The 23,113-nt window shown below is 40.8% G+C and overlaps 1 protein-coding gene across 1 annotated transcript; it reads right to left on the minus strand.

Annotated features, from left to right (window-relative positions):
• Window positions 1-5,126: 5,126 nt before the first annotated feature.
• Window positions 5,127-22,857, minus strand: vopp1b (VOPP1 WW domain binding protein b). Its single transcript, XM_005747474.1, has 5 exons — window positions 22,585-22,857; window positions 15,978-16,036; window positions 13,274-13,351; window positions 11,301-11,434; window positions 5,127-9,014 (listed from the first exon to the last, which is right to left on the minus strand). Exons 1-5 carry the CDS (start codon window positions 22,633-22,635, stop codon window positions 8,809-8,811), a joined length of 528 nt encoding a protein of 175 aa, XP_005747531.1. The 5' UTR covers window positions 22,636-22,857; the 3' UTR covers window positions 5,127-8,808.
• Between the last annotated feature and the right edge of the window lie 256 nt (window positions 22,858-23,113).

Genomic DNA, 23,113 nt, shown 5'->3' on the forward strand with positions numbered 1-23,113 from the left:
CCGTAGGTGAAGGTAGAGACGTAGATCAACCGGTAAATCGAGGGCTTCACTTTTACACTCAACTCTCTCGAGTGCTAGCTGGAGGCCATCACCCGATGAAGCCAACAGAGCCACATAATCTGCGAAAAGCAGAAATGAGATTCTGAGACCACCCAAGTGAAAGCCTCTCACCTCTTGGCTACTCCTAGAAATTCTGTCCATAAAAATTATGAACAGAATCGTTGACAAAAGGCAGCCCTGGCGGAGTCCATCACCCACCAGAACCAAGTCCGAATTATTGCTCGCTATGCAGACCAAGCAGCAGTTGTATAAGGATCAAATGGCCCGTAGGAGTGGGCCAGACCCCCCATACTCCCACAGGACACTCTGAGGGACACGGTTGAGTGCCTTCTCCAGGTCATCAAAACACATGTAGGCTGGTTGGGCAAACTCCCATGAACCCTCAAGTGTCCTCTAGAGGGCAAAGAGCTGGTCCAGTGAACCACTACTTTATCGTGGTGGAGGGGTGTGTCCCAGGGATCCTAGGGGCTATGTTGTCGGGGGGCTTTTGCTCCCTGGTAGGGTCTTGCATAGCATATTGGTCCTGGGTGAGGGACAGACAAAGAGCGATTCAGAAGACCCCTATAAGTATAAAATCAAGGGAACAGTTCACCCTGCCCGGGATAGGGTTGGTGTTGGTGTGTCTATGGCGTTATTTTTGTGCCACTATTCTGAGCGCACGTAAAAAAAAAATATTGTAGGTGCAAGTGTTGCACCTAGAGGAGAAATTTATTTTGAGCGAAGAAAAGCTAAATTTGAACAAAATTCATTGCTGCGTGCAAAAACTGTATTTCAGTGTTTGCTATTATCCACACACACACACACACACACACACAATAGCAGCCCCTCTCGCTCTGGTTTTGCATTTGCGCTTGCTGTTGCTCGCGCTCTCAACATTTCTGCCCGTGCGCGCTCAACTCTTTCTCTACGCTGGTTTTGTGGCACAATCTGATTGGCTGTTCTGGTCTCCATTTCGGAATCCATTTCGTCCAAAACTCAAACGAGGCAGTGGCGGAGGAACACAGAGTGGCGGAGTTTGAAATATTATTCTTTCTGGGTCACAAAACAAACTTTTAAGATATTTTCATGCCAGAATGGTGCTGTGTAAACTTCAAATATCTGCTCGATTTATCAAGACATCACATATTTGCATATTTGCAGGAGTAAGGCACGAGACTTCTTCTGAAAGTCTCGTGCCTTAAACCCTCTAGTAAACAATCTACAGTGCATCCGGGAAGTATTTACTTTGTCCACATTTTGTGATTTGATAGCCTTATTCCAAAATTAATTCAGTTCATTTTTTACCTCAGGTTTACACGCAATAACCCATATTGACAAATGAAAAAAGTTTGCTTGAAATTCTTGCAAATGTATTTAAATAAAAAACTAAAATTTAACATAACTTTTCACAACATTTGCCATGACACTCAGAACTGAGCTCAGGTACATCCTGTTTCCTCTGACCATCTCTCCGATGGTATGGTATGTCATGTTACAGCCTTATTCTGTAACATGACAAAATGTGGAACAAGTGAAGTGCCGTGAACACTTTCCCAATGCACTGTAGGTGCTGCAGTTCTGAAGTACAACGAGAGAGAGAGAAGGGTGTGGCTTGCTCTGAGGTGTTCCTATGGGACAACAAGAACAAAGACTGCAGGGGGAAAAGTCGTCATTCAAGCAGCAAAGTTGTTAAGTACCAGTAAAGTGTGGTGATCAGTGGTCTGATTGAGGAATGTCAGGAACCCAGGCTGAGGTGGTTTATATTTGTACGTTTTATAAAAACAGCAGAATTATGAAATTGAAACATGAATACCCGCACAATCACTAAATATCCAAGAAGTTGAATATATGGGTCCGTAGTGATTCCCAGTGTATTAAAAATCTTTCCACATTATAACTTGATCTACATCATGTCACAAAAGTAGAAAACAAAACGTTGCACATCAAGTGTTGAGATCAGACTGAGGCCTGCATCTCCCAGCCCACAAATCAGTGAATATGTGTACTTAAAAATGAACATTGGAAATTAATATTTTTTTTAAATATATCTGGATAAAAGTGATGTAGATCTCTAACTTTGTCTCTAAAGTCCTTAACGAGCTCAGGTTTTTTGTTTTCCTCACCGTTCTTTAAGTCTCGGGCTGTGTGGTACCAACATGGAGTTACACTGATACCTTTACACTTCATCCAGTGATCCCGACAGCACATGAATGCACATAAAATGCCTCATTTTTTGCAGAGATCTGTAAATGAATGTCATTGCATGAAAATCTGACTTGTAACAATGTTTGTGTTGATGTGTCAGTGTGTGTCTGCACTCACTGGCTCCTATGTCTAGGCTCATTACGTGTGTGCTGAAGACTGGACATTGAAAGAGACAAAGTTTTAGACACGTGTTTGTGATTTATTTGCCCTCGTTATAATTAGTGTTCATATGAGTGTCTGTGTTTATTTTTCCTCATTAAGCTCCTGGACTTCAGTGACTTAGCAGCAAGTCAAATGTCTTAAATGTTTTAATCTGCTTAAAGTTATTGCTTACAAAGTGACAGAATTGTCTGTGATTTTGTTTAAAATAAAGATGAATAGAGCTTGTGTACCTCCTTTTTAAAATTTTCCTTAGTTTTTTTACACATTTAGTCATACATATGTATATATATTTTACCAAAATATATATACATATGTATGTATATATATTTTGGATCTGATAAAGGGAGACATTTACATTACACTTTAGCTAGTAATGACTTCATTAACTTTTTCACGAATAATTTTTAACCATTAGAGAAAAAAATGCTCAATCATCTCACAGATGTAACATTATCTACAGCTACTTTCAGTAACATTCATATTCATTTTTTCTTTTGTCTTTTTCTCCAATTGATCTTTCTGAGTTAACTTCAGTAATTCCTCCAAACCATCAACGTGTCTTTTAGACCCCGTTCCTGCAAGAATGCTCAAAGAAGTCCTGCCATTAATTAATGATTCAATCTTAAATATGATCAACCTATCTCTAATAATCGGCTATGTACCACAGGCCTGTGCTAATGCTCAAATGTAGAGTCTGACACAACACAAAGATGTGTGTCACATGTGTTGGCAACCTTATAATACACTACTTATAAAGGCACCAGGAGAGTGGCCTACAGCTGAGAGCATTTCCTGTGGAGGGTAGGAAATGTAGGGAAAACCCTAGTGATTGCACAGTGGTTGCCCATCTTTTATATGTACAGTTATGTGCAAAATTATAGCAGTTTAACATTACTAATGTGTTTAAGCACTGATTTTGGCAGAAATGATGAAACAACATGGGAACAAATTCATCACTAGGTGTAGCAGAGTAATAGCCAACCAACAGACTTAACGCACATGGCATGCATGCTGCTAATTGGGGATAATTGACTCATTTAATGAAAGGGATGTATTCAAATTAATAGCAGTGTGGAGTTAAGTTAGGGAGGTCATTCAATCTGTGAAGAAATGGGTGTCAGTTATGGCCTTTATTTAAGAAAGGAAGGCAGCAGATGCTGTACCTGCTGGTTTTAGCCCTTTGCTCAGTGAGTAAAATGGGTCGTTCCAGTTGCACTGAGGGAAGAAGAACTTTGATCAAAAAGGTTGATTGGAAACAGCAAAGTGCCTCATTTCATTTTCAGTTTATACTGTAAATGTTCCAGAAAGGAAAAACAGTTCATGTTTACATTTGGGATTGAATGTGCACAGCTCCCAGTGCCTTTGTACTGTGAGGTTATTATATTATCTTATGCCACGTTATACCCCTAATTAAAGATTGTGAAATTATTATGTAGTTTTATTTCGCATTATTTTACTGAAGAGGTGATAACTATTAGATTTATTAGACTGATTTGTATTATATTAGACTGCTGGTTTATGGTGAATGAATGATATTGTTTTATGATGCATGATACTGCTGAGTTATAAGAAATACTGTTTTCAGAGAATCATGGCCTTATTTTTCTGATTACAAAGAGAACAGAACATACCGTAGAGGTTTTCTGCCCCATCTCATCAGGAGAAGGCCGTCACTTAGGCGCCATAATAGAGAAAGCATGTGGATGCTTAGTTTGGAGGGGGGCTGAAGCTATAAGAATGTGAGAAACAGTCAGACACGTTGAGATCAGGCGGACACCGTGCTCATTTCCCCTCCAGATGGTTAATGCTCAAAAGTGTTTGTATGGAATAATAAGAATTGTATGAATGAAAGTAATTGTTGATTGAGCATTTATACACCGAGTGTTGCTCATCCTTTAGCCCAAAGATCAAAGCATTGGATTATTTAACAGTATATATGGAAATAGGTGCTGTTAGTAACATGGAATTTTTCATCTGTTGCTTTAACACACTGCTATTATTCTGCACATAACTGTATATATTCTGTTATTGGAGTCATCACCTTCAGCGATGTCACTGTGGTATATAACAAGAAAGATTCAAAGAAACAGGTCAGTATACCATCTCATTAGAAGTGACCTTTATTTACATATTTCACAATGTACGTCTGAAAGCAGATGAAAAAGAGGTAAATGTGGGAGGAGAAAAGCAGGATCAAAATGCTTCACCTATTTCAGTATCTATTGCATAGTTTGAGATGATTGAACTGAATACCTTTCTAATATTGTGCTCCCTATTCCCAGCCCAACTGCTTGACACCAGAAACAACCCAGAGTCAATCTAAAACCTGCTCCTGGTTACCTGTGGGAGCCCAACACTCCCAGAATCACACATGGCCTCTAACTTCACACAAGTGTGTGTGTGCACATTGCAGAGGTTAACAGTGTGACAGCTCTCAGAAATCTCATGAAACAGTATTCACGATGTTGTCGTCGTGTTTGTTGTGCAAACATAAATCCAATGGCAGTTTGGGCTCTGCTATTCAGCTGTACAATTGTTTCATGTGTGCTGTCAACCCAGAGGGTATCACATTGTTCTGTGTGATCGAAACGCATGGTGCGAAATTATAAATATAACTTATCTTAAAAGCATAATTCTTTTAAAAGCACCACCAATGGTTGAAATACAATATCGATGAAATGTTGACCTCAAGTCAGATTACACACACACGGTTTCTAATATCGCACAAACATACAATGCTTTATTCAAGTGATGAGTTGCTGGTTAACCATGTTTAAAAATGTCTTTATGTGCAGATTTTTGACCAATTTCATAAACAGCAAGGACTGGTAACGCCTGTCTAGGGATCAAACCTTGCTACCTTATGCTGGTATGATTATCTAGGAGGGGGACAAAATATCAGCAGCTACGAGTACTTACTGTACTGCAGTAATTTTGTTCTCAGACCTGCCCCCCTTCAGAAGCTAAAGAAAGATCCCACACTACAATTTTTATCAGTCATCACAAATAACAAAGGATCCACATTGTAAAAGTGAGAGTGTAGCATCACAATAAACACAGTAAAATCACAGTAATTCACTTTAGTTTCATGTCATATTTTTCACCTGGTGGGCCACACATCACTTATCGTCATCGATTGATATTTATTATATCTTTAAGGACAATTTTACATTAAAGCAAGCAAGTCCTGTGGATCTGTGCCTCTCCTCGCTTTATTTGTAATTCCACATGCATGAACTTTCAGATTTTGCAGCAACTATCATAATTTTGAGAAGCTGAATCGCTTAAACACTAGATTCAGTACCTGGTCCAAAATAGGCCACACCTGTTAACGTTTGAATTCAGGTGAAAGAACAGGTTAAAGAGCTCCCGAATTCAAGCATTGTACTGCAATGGGATGCCAGCGCAACAAGTCAGTTTGTGAAATGTCGTCCCTCTTAAAAATTCCACGAACAACTCTAACTCGTAGAATTCTGACTTTTTTCAGAATTCTGACTTAACACTCAGAATTCTGAATACTGAGTTTAAACTCAGAATTTCGAGTTTGAGGACAGAATTCTGACTTTTTTCAGAATTCTAGTTCCACTATAACCAGTTATAGTGGCTCCATGTCAAAGTGGTTTACGCATCTGTCTGTCAAGCAAAAGTTTGATCCTGGGAGAAAATACACAAAACTGTTTGGGGCCCACCAAATCAAATGTGTGTCGCTACCTGAAACAACCTAAAGTAGATTACTGCAGTTTTTGCTGTGCTTGTGGGTTTCCTGCTTCTTCAGCAGTGAATGAGCTACAGCCTCAGTACATACTGTGCTGAGAGTACCTACAATACCAAAAAGGGGGGGAAAAATCACCTTTTCCAAATTTTCGTTATATTCAGCCATAATTATTCAGAGTATGTGTCAGAATATGTATACAGTGAGTCTGGAATATCATTAGCATACCGAACAGTGAATGGTTTGACAAAAGGCAATAAGGAAAGGTTCTTATCCTGGTAAATGTACAATATGTCTTTGATGTCATCACAAACCATGAATTAGTGCTGTGACACTGTGTGTTACACTGAACATGACTTTGGACAGATAATATTGTAGATCAAATCGTGGTGCCCTGCTCAGTGCTGACACTGATGGGCAAACCATATTATGCTCACAGACAGGTTCATGTGAACTAATGAGCATGTCCCAGTGTTCAAAACACTACTTAGAGCATCACTTGTTTTATGTTCTTTGTGTGCAGATTGTGATCAGCTGCCTTGTGCTGCTGCTGGCTCTGAGGTTTACTGACCATCGTGGTTTTAGCTCGATGCATTCTACAGCATATAATGTTGCATGGTTCCTGTACACTGTGCCCCAATACTGCTAACGGCCCATTTTAGCGTGCACTTACTGTCACATACAACCTTTAAAGGAACATCACTCAGTGTGAAATAACCAGATAAAACACAGTGTCCAGATCCCCTGCCTGATTAAAAAAATATAACACTAGCAGGGCATGCATGCTTCAACATGTAGGACTGATGGACATTCGGCAGCATTTAACTATTTAACACTCAGAGACAGCCTGAGAGCTGCCCGCCACTCTCATGCAAACACACTGAGCCAGTAAATGAATTAAAACCACAGCATCAATAATACATAATTCCATTTATCTTCATCATCAGGTACCAGAGGTTGTGCAAGAATAAATCATTTGAACAAGCATCAAATCAAATTTTACTGCGCATAAATAATCAAGAATTGCTAAATAATAATTTAGGTCCATGTATTTTATAAATTTGCAGCTCTAATTTTAGGGGTTTTAATAAAAATGTGCAAACTAAGGATTGATGCATGTTGCAGCAATGTTATGGAAAAATGAGCATCGTAGCAAAAAGCTTGTTAAATAGAGGAAGGTCACATTTGCAGAGTATATGGACCATTAACCTCCTCAAATAAGATGAATGCAAGTGATGGTTTCCTAGATGTGCCTGTGCTCTGCACACACAGTGACTCAGCAGGTCTGACAGAGGATAGAAGAGCATCGCTGCTGCACCATCCGTCACACAGCCATGGAAAATGCTACCATCCACATCCTGCATTCAGCAGTTCTGAACTGGCATATGTTGTTGCAGTGGTTATGTTAGTGTTCTGGTGTGCTGCTGTGTCTTTTTTCTGCTTTCACTGATACACTGCTAAATCTGCCTTTGTGTTGTCTGACAACCTGACAGTCTGTAAGAAATCAGGCTAGACTGAATTTTACGATGATGGAAAAGACATATCACTGCTGTCCCACAGACACACACAGTACCATCTTTTACTTTAAACTGGGATGTAACTGTTTTAATTACCTGACAAAGAAAGGCCAATAAATGTAGTCAAAACAACAGAACCCAGAATGATGTAAAACTGAACGCATACTGACCCCAACCAAGCTTGACTTTTGACTTCGACAAAAGCACAGACGAGCAGTCAGACACAACAAAAAAACACCTTGTGTGTTCTTGTGTCAGTGGGACTGCGGGCTAAGGTATATGTTAACTTAATGGTGTACTACAGGCCATGTTGGTGAGTAATGCAAAATTAATGTAGCGAGTAGCATGACAAATGATGTGATGCATGACTTTTTTGAATGAGTACACAAACACTGCTCCCAAAACAACAGTAGGTGTTCCTGTTCTTACACATGTGCTGCTCTCAGGCACACACATTTACCCAAAGAGCTCATCTCAGTGTAACTCAGAGAAGTGACACGCCCTCTCGTTTGTCCTCGCACTAAGAATCGACATCTGACGCTGATGAAAAGAGTGAGAACATAAATTGTGTTGAGGCGAAACTGTCACTGCTTTCAGGAAAAGGAGCCGCTGCCTGCTCGTTATGTCTTTACATGACTGGGAAAAACATCTGTAACATAAAATGGATCGTGATCTCATCGGTATGTAAAGAGCTGTTGCACTAAAATGCTGGCTACAGAAGGCATTTTCTAACTGACCTTTTTATAATTATGGAGCTCGCTGTCAGTATTTTCAGTTTTCCTAATAGAAGAAGAACCTTTAAAAATCAAAATGTTGAATGCACATGGCAGTTTCTTTTTCTGAGCGAGACACTGAATGAAACCTCCGACTTACTCCGTCCATCCTCACTTATCGTCAGTTCAGAAAGCTGGTACATACATGTGGATTCAGAAAAAGGAGGCCTCAGATGAATGTGTTTGTGTGTAGTGTGAGCTAGAAAGGAAATGGTGAATGAGTGACTGGTTACTGTGCTTTTTCAGTCTTTTCCACATGGGAGGAGAGTGTGTGTCTTCCAGTTTTTACATCAAAAAACGCTGTCCACTGGCACGTGTCCCTGTGTGTCTAAACATCCTGATGATTCAGCCTCAGTGCCACATTCCCTTATTTCGTTTCATCCTCGAGTCCTTGCAGACATCACTTCTTGTCGCTGTTTTTAAATATTTGTTCGTAGGATGGTGGAGGATGGTTGCAGTACGACGGAGGTGGCGGATAGGAACCCATCATCATGTGGGTGGAGCCAGGCTGTGGCGGGTACGGCGGGTGTGTCACGGTAACCCCTGGGTCGCCTCCTGCCAATCCATTCACCCCGAAGCCCTGCATGCTCCCTGGCTGCTGGGAAACTGCAGGACAAGAGAAAAGAAATGATTCAAATGCTTTTCCTTTAAAATCTCAAGTTGAAAAATAGGTGCTCTGTTACGACAGCATTCGATTTCATTCTGGTATTCATATGTTAAATATCCAAAACCTTTTTCACATTTACTATAAACAGTAGAGCTCAGCCATCAAAGAACTCAGTGCATCTATCCATGCCCCATAATCATGGTAAGAAAGTGACTTTTTTTTTTTTTGAAATTCTTGAAAATGTGTTAAAAATCAAAACTAAAATATAACAGGTACAAGTACATAAACTGGTCTCATCTTCAGTGTTATTGTTATTCCTAAAACTCTCTGATAATCAGTAAGGATAGACTGCCAGTACCTCTGAATACCACTTTATTACTCACTGAGCAGAAATCCTCTCCATCGATCGTTTTTCACTACCACAGTTACATCACTGATTCCTTATTTATCTTTCTGCCTTCAACCCAAAGCCTTAAACAAACAGGGTGTCAGAGAAGATTAGAACAAGCAGGCTGAGATGCTGACTTTACTTTGGAGTTCATCAGAGAGAAAAACGAGTAAAAACGTCCTCGTCCGGGTCACCGTTTCAGAGAGTTTGACGCTGTGCTATTATTGGAATGTTCCACTTAAGTTTCTGCTTGGTTGACGGACACAAAGTAAAATTCCATCCATGTAAAATCATGACAAGAGTTTTAACAGCTGCTCTGCTCTCAACCAAAGTCTCATGTCTGAACTACATAATGTTGAGCATAATGAACAGACTTGGAAAAGTTTAGGGGACATAAATGGGACACGCCAGGGTTTGTTTCTGCAGTGGTTGGATTTGATGGACCAAAGTGATTTCATGAAGTGTTCCAGGAGAAATCTCCTTTCGATCACAGCATGATCTCTTAGAGATAGGGTGAGGAGTTCGGCCATCCGGGAGGGCTCAGAGTAGAGCCGCTGAACCTCCACATCAAAAGGGGCCAGTTAAGGTGATTTGTTCGTGATTTGTGCCACCGGGAGGAGGCCCCGGAGCAGATCCAGCTCACGCTGGAGAGATTATATCTCTCAGCTGGCCTGGGAACACCTTGGTGTTCCCCTGGACAAGCTGGAGAAGGTGGCTGGGGAGAGGGAGGTCCGGACTTCTCTGCTTAGGTTGCTGCCCCCTCGACCTGGTCCCGGATAAGCGGAAGAAGATGGACGCGATTGATCTTCTTTCGATGTAAAGGAGACCAAAAAGATGCTTCAAAGAGATGCGTAAGAGGCCAGCTAGCATGCATCCAGCAAGCCAGCAAGCATCTATCCTTGAACACCATGCCGATGTGGTGAAGGAGTGAGTACAAGTACCTGGACGCCCACTGGAAGACCAGCGCAGACTGCATACAAGAAGGAGATCAGCAGACTGTCTTTGCTAAGGAAGCTGAGGTACTTCAACATGTGCAGTAAAATGTTGGAGATTTTCTATCAGTCTGTCGTGTCTAGCATCACAGCTGGCAGCACCCAGAGACTGAATGAACTAATCAGGAAGGATGATTCGCTGTAAACGGTGGTGAGGAGGGCAAAACTGTTAGCTTGGACAAGCTTGACCACCCACGGCACGTTTTCTAACAGAGTGATTCTGGACAAGATAAGGACAGATATCAGAAACGTTCCTCCACTGTGCAGCACATCAGTGTTAACATTTTATTTCTACTTTACTTTGTTGATTTTTAAAATATTCCACATACCAATGAATTTCTCTATATCATGTTATTATTATTTTATTAATAATGACAATAATAATAATAACATACTGTGTGATGTCTGCCTGAATAGCTTTTAAAAAGGAAACCATGTTTGTGCCTGTTTGTCTCTTATGCAAACATTCAGTTCTTAGGGTGCCTGTCATATCCACTTCCCTCATATCGGACTATAAAGTATACTTCGGCAGTCCAGATGGCTTTTATCTACGATGGCCTTTAGAGCTCATAGAGTAATTACATGTTAGCATAAGTACATGTTAGTCACACCACTGCGTTCATAAACAGAGCCACACGGCTGCCAAACTTTAATAAAAGAAACATGTGCAGAATGTTTGAGTTAAGTGTGCTGGTCCTCAAAACGTGGGCCTTGTACTTTGGAGTACGTTTGATGCAACCATGTCTTCTTCTTCTGACTTCACTTTCTCACACTGTTCAACTCAACGGTTTTCCATGGTAAACACAAATCTCACACCGTTTTAATTTTTCTTTTTATTTAATATGAAGTTTTACTGCATCTTAGTTTGTCACTCTTGTCTGTGCACCTGTCACAGCCTACTGTACCTGGTGTGGTAACAGGGTGCCTAGTGAAGGAGACATTGAAGGCTGGCTCGTCTCTCAAAGGAGACGGGTACATCCTTCTGCGAATGAAGAAGCCTGCACCACAGCAGAACAACACTCCCATCATCAGCAGCACCCTGAGAAGAAAACAAACATATCACTGTAACTACAGGAGTTCCGGCTAAAATCAGAATGATGACGTTATGTGGCAAACTATCCAGCTAGCATGTCAACACTGACATGACTTTGCTACCAAAAAATGTTATTAAGCATGAAAGCTACATTTGCTGTTTCTAAAAGACATCTCTGATGTTATGAATATGTTGTCGGTCATCATTCCATTTATTCACTTTCTGCTGATTCGGGTTGGAGGCTGGAGTCTGAGTAGACAAACCCAGACTACCCTTCACCTCACCCACCTCTTGCAGCTCATCCTGGGGGGACATCGAGTTGTTTACTGTCGGGATTTAGCTGATCGTGGCAATTAGGACCCACGAGCAGACTCACAGACTCCCACAGGCAGACAAGATTAAACAGGAGACAAGTCCTTTAATAAAGGCTGATGCAAGGATACAAAATAACTCCAAAATACAAAGGAAACAATAACTTCACTAACAGAAATCTATAATGAAAAAAAAAAACAATAGAGACACTAGCAAATAGATATTTGGAAGCTAGGAGACAGAATATTTGAATAACCACTAAAGGTCCAAAATTATAGAGGCACTAGGAAAAAAGAAAAATTCTAATAAAAAGTCCGTGACAGCTTCCTAGGTCTGCCTTGAGGTCTACTCTCTTAACAACACCCCAGACATCCCATACTCCCTCAGCACCACCCCACAGGATAGTCCAGATAACACAGGCAGACTGGTTAGGAAAACACCCTCAAATATCCTTGAGCTGGTCCAGTCCTCCTGACTCTCCTCTCCTGTATCCTGGCACAGACCAGGGAGGCTGAGAAGTGCGACTCCCCCTATAGATAGAGCACACCTTCCATCCCCCCTTCTAATAAGGAGGGGCACCACCCCAGTCTGCCAAACCAGAGGTGCTGAGACTTGTCAGCCAAAATAAAGCCACAACACCCAAAGCCTCAAGGGACTAAGGGAGAGCCCCCCCCCCCGGGGAGTCTGATCCTATGAACTAAGAGCTGTTTTATAATAGCCAGATTTTTTTAGCCACTGGAAAAACATCTAGTTAAGTCTCTTAGCATCCACCAATCACTTAGGGATAGGGTTAATAGATGGAAGTCTAAACAGCTCGCCAGCAATCAGGCGGATGTTAAGAAGTCAAATTTCAGAATGGGAAGCTATTTTTAACTTTTATTTAAAAAATGATTTCTTCCTCTTAAAAAGTTTGTAGCGAGACCTTTGATCTTTTCTCATTTTCAAAAACCTTGGAGCTAAACATATCTTTGCAAAGCAGTTGCTGCAACATTATGCTAACAGAATAGCCACTGAAATGGTTGCTGAATGAGACCAGCATGCAGTATATTTGTACACATAAGTGGTGTTTATATGTGCAAAGGTTAAAAACAGACTTTTTTTTTTTACCAGTGTAGAAGAAATTACTCTAACAGTGATGAGTACCTGCTGAATTTTGCTTGATAATTAAATAACTACACAGTCTACTGTAGTCTGTAACTGACACAAACCCAGTGTGAAGTTCTACCCACTGTGCTCAATAAAAGCAGAGGACACAAAATGATGCTAAAAACAAATTACAGCCTCTTGTTTTGCCTGTGATTCAGTCAGCCCTATGTCGAATGTGTGCGCCAGAAGTCACCACTGAAAGAAAGCTCAGTCCACATATGCTGCACATTCAGTGTAACCACAGGGTAAAGCTCGTTAATATAGCTACACCTGCAAAACAAAATGGTAAAAATGTGCACAAGTTTATGATTGTGTTATTTGTTTGTTTGGTCTTTGCTCGTTTTCACAGCTGTGCACACATAGTAAACCCAACACACAGTAACTCACCAGAAGTACCATAGTCTTTGGATGGACAGGGCTCTCACACAGCAGCGAGTCCCACAGCAGTCCTCGTAGGAACGGCATCTGCAGCAAGTCACACGGCAATGAGTCAGCAACAGCATGGAGCAGTTAGCCTCTGTTATTGTTTTACTGTTTAGCTACTTGGGAGTGGTGAAGTTTCTGCTGAGGTGCAGGCGTCACAGAGAGAAAATACTGGGAGATGATAGAAGATTACAATACACAGTGTTTGAGCCATTTTCTTTCAGACCACAAACAAACCTTTAACCAGTGTGCCTGGCACTAGGCCAAGACTACTGAACAACAGTGAGAGTACAACTATTATTGTTAACGTTTTAAAACCCTCCTTTAAACAGCTCCCCGGCTGCTCTGCTGGCTCTCGCACCATTCGCGCTGTCTTCTCTGCATCTTTCCCCTTTTCCTTTGGTGGAGTCGGACTCATCCAGAGGAAACATTCCTGTTTACCCTCAACTTTCTCAAGATGTTTGTCCACTTATCCCATTCCTTCTTTTCTGCACCTGCAAGCTACTTTGCAACCCACCTCTATCTTTCTTGCTGTATCTGACCTCAGATATATATCTGCTGTCATCTGATCCAGGATTTTACTGCAGCTCTCCCAGACTCTGGCTTTCCATGGAAGGGTGAGAAGAAGAACTCTACATTTCATTTATGGCCTCGGTAGAGTGTAGAACCATGCCACCAAATATAAATTACTACAGATGGAAATATCATTCTTAACTTATTATTAACTTCCAGTCAAATTTTTTTATATAGCAACAGATTACTACAACAGTTGCCTCAACCGTTAAGTAAAGACCTTACAATAACACAGAGAATGCCCCAACAATCCAAGGACCTCCTATGAGCAAGAACTTGGTGACAGTGGGAAGGAAAATCTTCCTTTTAACAGGAAGAAGAGATCGCTCCGATACAGCACGTTTCAGTATTTTGGCGTCATGAACAACAACTCGAGTTATAAGATAAATACGATTTAGCCATCTCACATTCTTTCTTCTCAACAGGTGAGTGAGTCCATAGTTTTCAGTCTGACACTGGTGGAGCCCAAGTCTCCTCTTACAGACAGATTTCACCTCTTTGAAATCAATTATTTATTCAGACTTGGAAGCCAAGCAGTTGCTTTCAAGGGTAAAAGCTCTGCAAGTACAGAAGGAAGTTGATGATGGATGGAATGTCTTCCTTTTTATTGTAATGGTTGTGTTGAACTTGTGTGTTTTTGAGCTTATTGTCTCCAGTAATTAGGACATCAGAGAAACTCCATATAACTCCAGAGAAAAAACATCTCTGCCAGATATTTTAGTTGTTCAACTGCAAGACAGTTAAACACTGTTTTTACCTCAGTGTACTACAGAGCTGAGGAAAAACTGTCCTGCCACACACAGTAAATCACATTAGTCTGTATGTACAGTAACATACTTTTTTTATTGCAGTACAGAGAGTCTCGCTACAGTTCCCTGACATTTCCACCATAATTTGCAATACACCCAGGTGTATTTTTGCATTAATCACACTTTCTGCTTGGTAAACAAAATTTAAAGAAGTTTCCCTTTAACTGACAACCCAGCAGCCTGGGAACAGTCAGGACAGAGGCCAACTGTGGTTGACCAGTCTGAGAAGTGCAGCAGGAAACTGGAATTAATGCAGCTGGAAAAAAAAAGTTGTCTGCAGTGCGTGTGTGTGCATGTGTGTGCGATAGATGACTATGGACAAATCAGCATGACCTCTCATGCTGGGATCTCCCATTCCTAGCCCTTCTAGCATTTCAGCGCTAGAGCTGGGAGGCTAATCAATGTCCGCAGATGCTGCAAAGCATGCAGCGAGCAGTGTTTGCATCACACCAGATAAAGTTGATGCCAGTTTCTGTCACACTCCTTGTGTGTAGGTAGCATAATATTTATACTCTCTATGCATTGGCACAAAACATTTTACCTAAAAAAGGGTTTTTGCATCACTACTTACAAAAATACTGATTCCATCACATATAAAAATTATTATTATTATTGTTGACACTTCAGTTATCATTCTGTTAAGGTTTGAGGGATATTACAGTTTCCACAAAGATTTAAGAGGTGCGAACAGGAAACATAACATCAGGATCAAATCTGTAGGCCAGAGGCAGTTCATTTACAATTAATCCCACTGTATAGAAATTAGTGGCTGTTAAACGATGACAGTACATCATTAAACATAATAAGATAGCATTCGATGAACAGAAATTAATGGAGTGAACAGCCCAGGTAATGAATGATTGCAAAGCTGCAGCGAGGTGCTCGGGCTGCATGCACAGCCACTGCAGCCGTTACTGCTTCTCTGCTGAACAGTCAAATCGCTTGGATTTCCACAGTTTTTAGAACATCAGCAAGAACTAGTCACCACATGCCACGCCTCTGCCTCATGCTTCTCCATGCACGCCATGACTTGTGATGTAAAAGTGAAGTTTTAGTTTTGAAGTCCTAATTGTCAAATATTCTCCCAAAGTCATTTTCATTTTTTATTATATAAAAACAGTAATGCATGAGAAACTCATTTTAGGGTAACACATTTAATCTACTAACATGTTTTAATCTCATTCTTTTACAAACATCTCAGACCTACAAAACGTTTACACATGAAAAGGATGGTCAGTGACCACAGTGGACATCCAAGGGTTGAGCTCATTGGTTTAAAAACTTACATGAAGTAGATGGGGTATCCACCTTCGAAATACCAGCAGTACTTTTTCGCCTCTACACACTGTAAAAGAGAAAAAGGTGATGATTAAAAACTTGCAACTCTTTCCAACTCACAAAATGAAGCTCAGTTAGCAGCAGCAGCTCTTGCTGGGTTCTCAATTTTTCAAATGGTCTTAAACCTTTGATCGGGAGTGTATTATGTGTGGTGTCGAGCAGGGGGTAATTAATGTTGCCTGAGCAGTACAAAGAAGTTTGTAGCTGGGACATTCCAGCCAATAGCTGACAAATGAGGGCTTAGTAACATAAAAAATCAAAAGGTAATAAAATGATTTATAATAAACTCCATTCACTGCAAAGTAAAATGGGTTCTAGTATTTACAGATTCACTGACTGGTGCTTAATCGTGGAATATTCCACTCTCATGCTAGGGTAAAGCTTCTTACCCCTAGAAAAGATCCAGTGTGTTCATGGACTCATTTCCTGCTCTTCCCATGAGAATAAAACCATTTTAAATTGTATTGGAAAGAGAGAGCCTCGGACGGTTTTAAAAATATCTTTAGCCTTTGCATATCCCTTCCAAAGAAAACCTGAAATAGAGTCCAGGAAACTGCTTCTCAAAAACAGCTTAAGAAAGTCACTCTGTGTATACACATTGTGGATGAAAGATGCAGAGACATTTTCACTGTGACTAAAAACCTGAAACACGGGCACCAGCTTGGCTCACTGGGAGGGGCGGGTGGCTGAGATCGGTCGGACCTGTTAAAAGGGATGTTTTTCTTCCCACTGTCGCCAAAATGCTTGCTCACAGGATGATTGTTGTTTTTTCTGTATTCTCTGTATCATTGTATGGTTCTTACCTTACAATATAAAGCGCCTTGATGCAATTGTTGTTGTGATTTGGTGTCATATAAATAAAACTGTCTCTTATCTCACATTCATCTAGACAACATAAGCCTTTATGACTCAGTAAGCAATGTCAGTCACCTCTGGCATGAGGGATATGAGTGTGAAATAACAGAACTATTCCACTGTTATATCCTGTACAATGGAAGAAACAGGAGAAAACTACAGTACAATTTATGACATTATCAATCTGAAAGTGTATTTAAGATATTGCTGGAAAAGGAAATGCGCAATTTCACAATTTTTAACTTTGTTACCATCTATTCACTTGTATTTGGACCTAATTCTCATCCTGTCTTCAACCCTCTGCCAGCCATGAATACAATCCAGCTCTGTTCATTGTCTTTCTCTAATTAGAGCTGGTTGGAAAAGCTGACAGTGGAGAAAAGAGTCCCTCTGTGCTCCCACAGGACAAAAATGACCATTACGCAACCAGAGGATGTGTTTTCTTGCTTTAAAAGCAGCTCAGATGGCTTTTGGATTGAGGACGCCGGGAAGGATGAATAGTTCAAATGGTTGTATGCTGCACTGAAAGCTTTTAGAAGCAGCGAAAGTGTTCGGGATGATCAGAAAGGGAAGAGCTCTGCAACAGTCGGACATCCGAGAACACCACTTTGCTCCAACACAGAGCCATCAATCTCATTTGAATTTTGCTCACTCGGACTGTGTTGCAAAAATTTCCTGATTAGACATAAAGCAAGAAAAACTTTCTTCCAGTACTGATATGAAAATAGCCACAGAGAGCTTATGAATGTTGTTGCAATAGTCATACTTGTCTTCAGTTTTTCAACTATTTAATTAAATCTAATATTTTGTTCCATCTCTTCTAATCCTCTATGTCCTCGGTCATGGTCCAGACCCAGGCTTCTTTGTGGAACCAGACCTTTTACTAGGTTTTGATAAACCTAAATTTCTATATTACTCTGCACAACTTTTCCTGTATATACACAGGATACTAAGTCAAGCTTGTCAGCCATCCAAAGCATTTATTCAGAGCACATGGGAAAGCAGAAAACTCCACAAGGACACGAGATACTGAAGTCCGATGAAGTCAGGGAACCAGGAAGATTAAAGCTGAGATGGTTTCCATGTGAAATGTAGAAAAAGAACATTTCAAACTTCACCTTTTCCAGCGCCACTTCACATTGGGGTCCACATATCATTCACCGCATGACACACTTGAGGACTTTTACTGTTTTAGTCTGTACTAAGCTCTTTGCACCCATCTCCATCATATACCCAAAACTATAAGGAGCCATCATTTCTACACTCACTAACCACTTTATTAGGTACACCAGTTGAACTGTTCCCTAATCCAATGCACCCAACCAACATGAAACTCAACATGTCAACAAATTTGGAGCAACTGAGTGATGCTATCATGTCATATAAAGTAAAATCTCTGAGGAATCTTTTTAAATCTATGCTATGAAGCCAATTCTAAAGACAAAAAGGGGGCTCCAACTAACTACTATTAAAGTGTGCCTAAAAGTGCCAGGTTAGCAAACCTGGGGTTGAATTACTTATCTTTGTTAGTTTATTGTGAACAACTAGCAACAATCAGAACGTTAAGTCTAGGATCTGGTTGCAGTCCTATCACATCAATCAACAGTATTGACCCCACGGGTGTTTCCTTAACTGCGCCAGTTCAAAGTTGATATTTGCAGAACCTGGTACCACCCATTTGGTTGTTCCCAAATCCCAACAACTGCTCATACCTAACACCTGTTTAACTTCTTCTTTATGTTTATGTCAATAAAGGCCGTGAAGCCCACTCAAATCTGAACATCATACAACAATAGAGGTCACAATTAGTTTCTAAGCAGGTGAAATTACCATGTGTCACACAACTGAGTGGCAGTGCCTTCATATTGTTATTATAGCCACAGATGCATCCTTTTCTGATCAACACGTGGTCTCTTTCTAAAACAAACTTGGAAATTTGCCTATTAATTGAAAAACTAGATGGTGTAGAGATGCTCCAGGATAGGCAGAGATATGGAGACACAAACAGAATTGTCAGTTTTTTGTTAAAGACGATGCTTATGTCGCCCCACCAAATAAAACTGAGGTATGAGTAAACACATGGCCAAAGAAGTTAAGCTATGAGCCATAATGGGAATATGGAGAATTTTTGCATCCATAAACTTTTGAGTTTGGCAAGAAATTACAGTATGTTAGCTTCTACAATATGACTTGCAATATTGTTGATGGTTTACAAGGGCAACATGAGAAAACTTCTACGGTCCAAATACTCTACATAGACTAATATAGTCTATTTGGAGCTCGAGGTTTTCCCAGAAATCCACAAAACAAACTCAACTCAAAGCAAGAAGTTTTCAATCCGTTAGGTAATACAGAGCTTAACTACAGGAGTATGAAAAGAAAAAAAGTGATGACCAGGCTTTTGCTTACTTATTATTACCCTGCTGCTGTAGTTCTTAAAAAGCTGATAGTCTCAGGGATGTTTTTGCTGCATCGACAGATTCCAGATGTGTGAAGAAGGTGCTGTATCTAACCAGCTGTTTACCTGATGGCACCACAGTAACAGTAATAATAATTTGAAGAACTGTGGACAGATTATTCTACTGCAAGCAAATCACAGCAATATCAATCAAAGGGTGGCAGATGAACACACAGAACTTCCACGTTACACAGTCAGTAACTACCAACCTGATGAGAAAACCCAGACTCGAGACAACAAATAAAACAAATGTGTAATAATACTGGAAACCCATAATATATTAATTTTAATAGAGAAAACAACATTCAAAGTGAGCTTTCAGATTTAAGAATATGCCCTCAAACCCCACCCTGTTAGCATTTAAGGAGACAACAGCACTTATCAATTAACCTCAAAGACAAACTGTAGCTTCTATTTTATTGCTCTATTGCCTCTGAGTATCATGCCAAACGTTTTAAGCCAGATGAACCATTAAAATACCAACCTCTTTATATTTACCCTGAGGCCACTATCAAAATGACTCCAATGTTTCAGTTGTCTGTCATGCATAGTACTGCATGTGATATTATTGAAAACCTCAGTCATAGGACTTTGAGAAGCTCTGTGTTTTTAATTAATTAACTCAGCATTTGGTTTGCTGCCGTTTTAATGCCAACTTAACATTTGTGCTACACTGACACCACGATGTAGAGGCTGGAACACTCACTTCAGAGGGTTCTCGGGCTGGATCACTTGGTTAGCTGAGGCCTGCCTGTGTGTACACTGAGGCTTCTCTTCCTGTCTTGGTTTCTAAACTAAATTCATTAGTGATTCTAAACGGGCAATTAGTGTAATTCATTTACATAGAAAGAGCTTACTGTAAAGTCAGAAATTTGAGCTTTGCCAGACTTCAAGTACTTCCATGAAAGGGCATGCACTGAAATAATGAATCTTTCTCCACAAATATGCAAACCAGAAGATGGAGCATGTTTAGGACGAATGGGGTCTCTGCCCATGATGGAGTCAGCTCAGAGATGGAGGAAATGTCACATAGCCCATTGTGTTGTTGGATGGTGTCCTCACGTTTGGTGTCAAGAATACAACAGGTCCAGTTCCCACAAAGTGTTTTAGAGTACTATGCAATGCCTCTCTAGAAATTTTAAGTGTAGCCATGATTTGACGATTGCTTCAATCACATTTCTGAAGACATGTTTTCCATTGTCAGTAAGTAATGTCCTCTTGGAAACTTAAGGCAATATATGACAGCTAGACAGGAAAACTGAGCAGTTAATTTGCTTGAACAAGCCTCTGATGGGTCAACTAAACAAGACCGTTTGCCACTAATCAGCTTTAATCTGACTATTTGTTCATCTTGATATAGTCAGTAAAAGGCACATTAAAATCAGTTTGGTACTTGCACTGCTATAATTCACTTCACTGGGTTTGAGTCTGCCCTGGAACATATTCTGTACATCGTACCCTTCACTCTGGCCTTTCTATTAAAGTAAAACAAATTAAAATGTCATAATAAAGAACCAGTTAGAACTGGTTTGACTGCCAAAGCACCACTATAATGTTAATCAACAGTCCCTGATAATGGTAAATATAATTTATTGCAGGCTTCATAGCTCATACAGAAAGTTTAAACCCCCTACAAGCACTGATCATGCAAAAAAGAGAAAAAAAGCCTGAAGCAGAGCCTTGTTTAACTGTTGTCATCTGGTGTGCATATATCAGTAGCTACCATCCAACAGAGAGCACGTGAGTGAGGCCCCACAGGCCACGATGAGAGAATGAATTAGTTTCCGCTTTAAGGACATTTTAATATCTCTTCAGGTGAATTTACACAGTGTCAAAGTGTGAGTCTCACACTGTGTGAGTCTGTGTTTTACTAGTGTTTTCAGGCCCAGCAAACAGTGAAACGGTGACTCCTCCTAATCTGCTTTCATCTAACAGAAAGCCGATAAGATAACAGGATTCATTAGTTGCTGCTTCTGTTGCAAAACAGTGCTTCAAACCCACTAAACAGTACTTAATATAGCTTACTGCTGCCTAATATTTATTTTATAAATATTTCCCAATGCTGCCATTTCCGGGTCCCAATGTCAATCAAACACTGGCATCACTGGGAGCTAAAAACAGCCCAATTTCTTCTTCTTAATGATGCGTGCATCCATGAAAAAGACGTTTTACTGACTTAGAAATCAGCAGGAACTTAGCTTGCTTGTTTCCATTTTCAGTAAAAACCAAAATGCTACAGCTCTGCTATCACTTTGTACATAAGTGAAGAAAACTAAACAGCACCACTGTTTGTAGGATTATTATTCCCCCCTGAGGAAGCATGTCCCAGGGTCTAAAGCGTGCTTTCTGTGAGTCAACGCTGTTATAAGTGACACTAAACATCTAAGCTGTCAGGACCCGTCCTCAAAGCGGACACTGCAGGAGCAGCACAAGGTCTGAGGGCTTGACTCTCTCTAGGCAGCCTGCTTGAATTCAAAATGAATGTGTGCTCACTACATCTGCTGAATGAAATAAAATAGTAATGATGAGGGTTAATATTACATGAATAGACAGGAGTGTCAGCAGGGCACGGCTGATAGAAAGAGTGAGCTACATTTAGAGGCTGTAAAATTAAACTGGAGCTCGTTTTCACCTCTTTTTAAATGATTATATCCCCAACAAGTGCAGAAGGGTACATCAGAGGAAAAGACCAACACCACAAAAAAGAAATGTGAATATGACTGCGTGCACACTGATTCAGACTGCTGCCGTGTGTCCTACAGGCCCAGTAACCTACTGAGGAGTTATGGGGTCTGAGCACAAAGACAAAGGATGGCAGAATCACAGGTAGCTCACCCACTCAAACTGCACATGTGGGGGTAAAAGCCACATTACTGTTCCACACTCTTTTATTCTGCACGAACACAATCCCACCAGCTTCGCATTTCTCCACATTTCTGATTTTGTTGCCATGTCCCAGCTTAACGTTGAGCTTTTACAGATATTCGAGCGTCTCTCGCTGTGACGTTCATGAAGTTGACAAAGAGTGCCGCACGTACAGCGGAGGTCCTTTCTCACTGAGCCGGGCATGCCGGGTTCTGTTAGGTCTGATCTGTCTGTATCGGAACTACATCACAGTCAGCCCCGGCACAACAAGGCACGAGCGAAAGCCTTATAAAGGTACAGCCAGCGGCGTCACCCAGAACCCGCGCCTGTCCGTCACAGCTCTATTAATACCACAGTAACACCGGAGGACACCTCACCTCTACAAATAGCCACAATGTCAGGGCTGCATCGAGCAGTGGATGTCTCATATCTCCGTCGGTAGGAGAGTGGGAGCAAAGCTCCGCTCGTGGACAGGAGGACGCGGGGGGATGCTCCGTTATCACTATGTCGGTTTCATCCCGCTGGCGGACACAGACAGCAGATCCAGTCGGTTTGACAGGACGGATGAAGGCAAACCGGGCGACGGTCAAACAGACCAAAAAGGGAGATTAAATGGCATGATGGGAAGCTGCATTAGCCTGTGATGTTGGTTTATTCCACGCCCCTTTCCCAGCCCCCCACCCCCTACTCTGCCTTACAAACACGCACACACACACACACACACACACACACACACACACACACACACACACACCCCCCCCCACACACACACACACATCCTTATTTGCTTTTTTTTCATATACAAATAAATCCATATAATACATTGTATATCTGCATAGCATCCACATAATTACACTTAATTTGCCTCCACATTTTAAATTTAATTAAAGCTGGCTCCGGTTTTAA

This window comes from Pundamilia nyererei, unplaced genomic scaffold (genome assembly GCF_000239375.1).
Source record: "Pundamilia nyererei isolate P.nyererei 1_Seehausen unplaced genomic scaffold, PunNye1.0 scaffold00198, whole genome shotgun sequence".
Classification (NCBI taxonomy): Eukaryota; Metazoa; Chordata; class Actinopteri; order Cichliformes; family Cichlidae; genus Pundamilia; species Pundamilia nyererei.

What these genes read in the sequence shown, in the direction of transcription:
- vopp1b (XM_005747474.1), bottom strand. Translation starts at nt 22,635, where the DNA reads ATGAGACATCCACTGCTCGATGCAGCCCTGACATTGTGGCTATTTGTA. An exon ending in CAAAGACTATGGTACTTCTG is followed by an intron (nt 11,435 to 13,273) that starts GTGAGTTACTGT and finishes TTTTCTTCTCAG; the next exon opens with GGTGCTGCTGATGATGGGAG. An exon ending in GCACCCTGTTACCACACCAG is followed by an intron (nt 9,015 to 11,300) that starts GTACAGTAGGCT and finishes CTTGTCCTGCAG; the next exon opens with TTTCCCAGCAGCCAGGGAGC.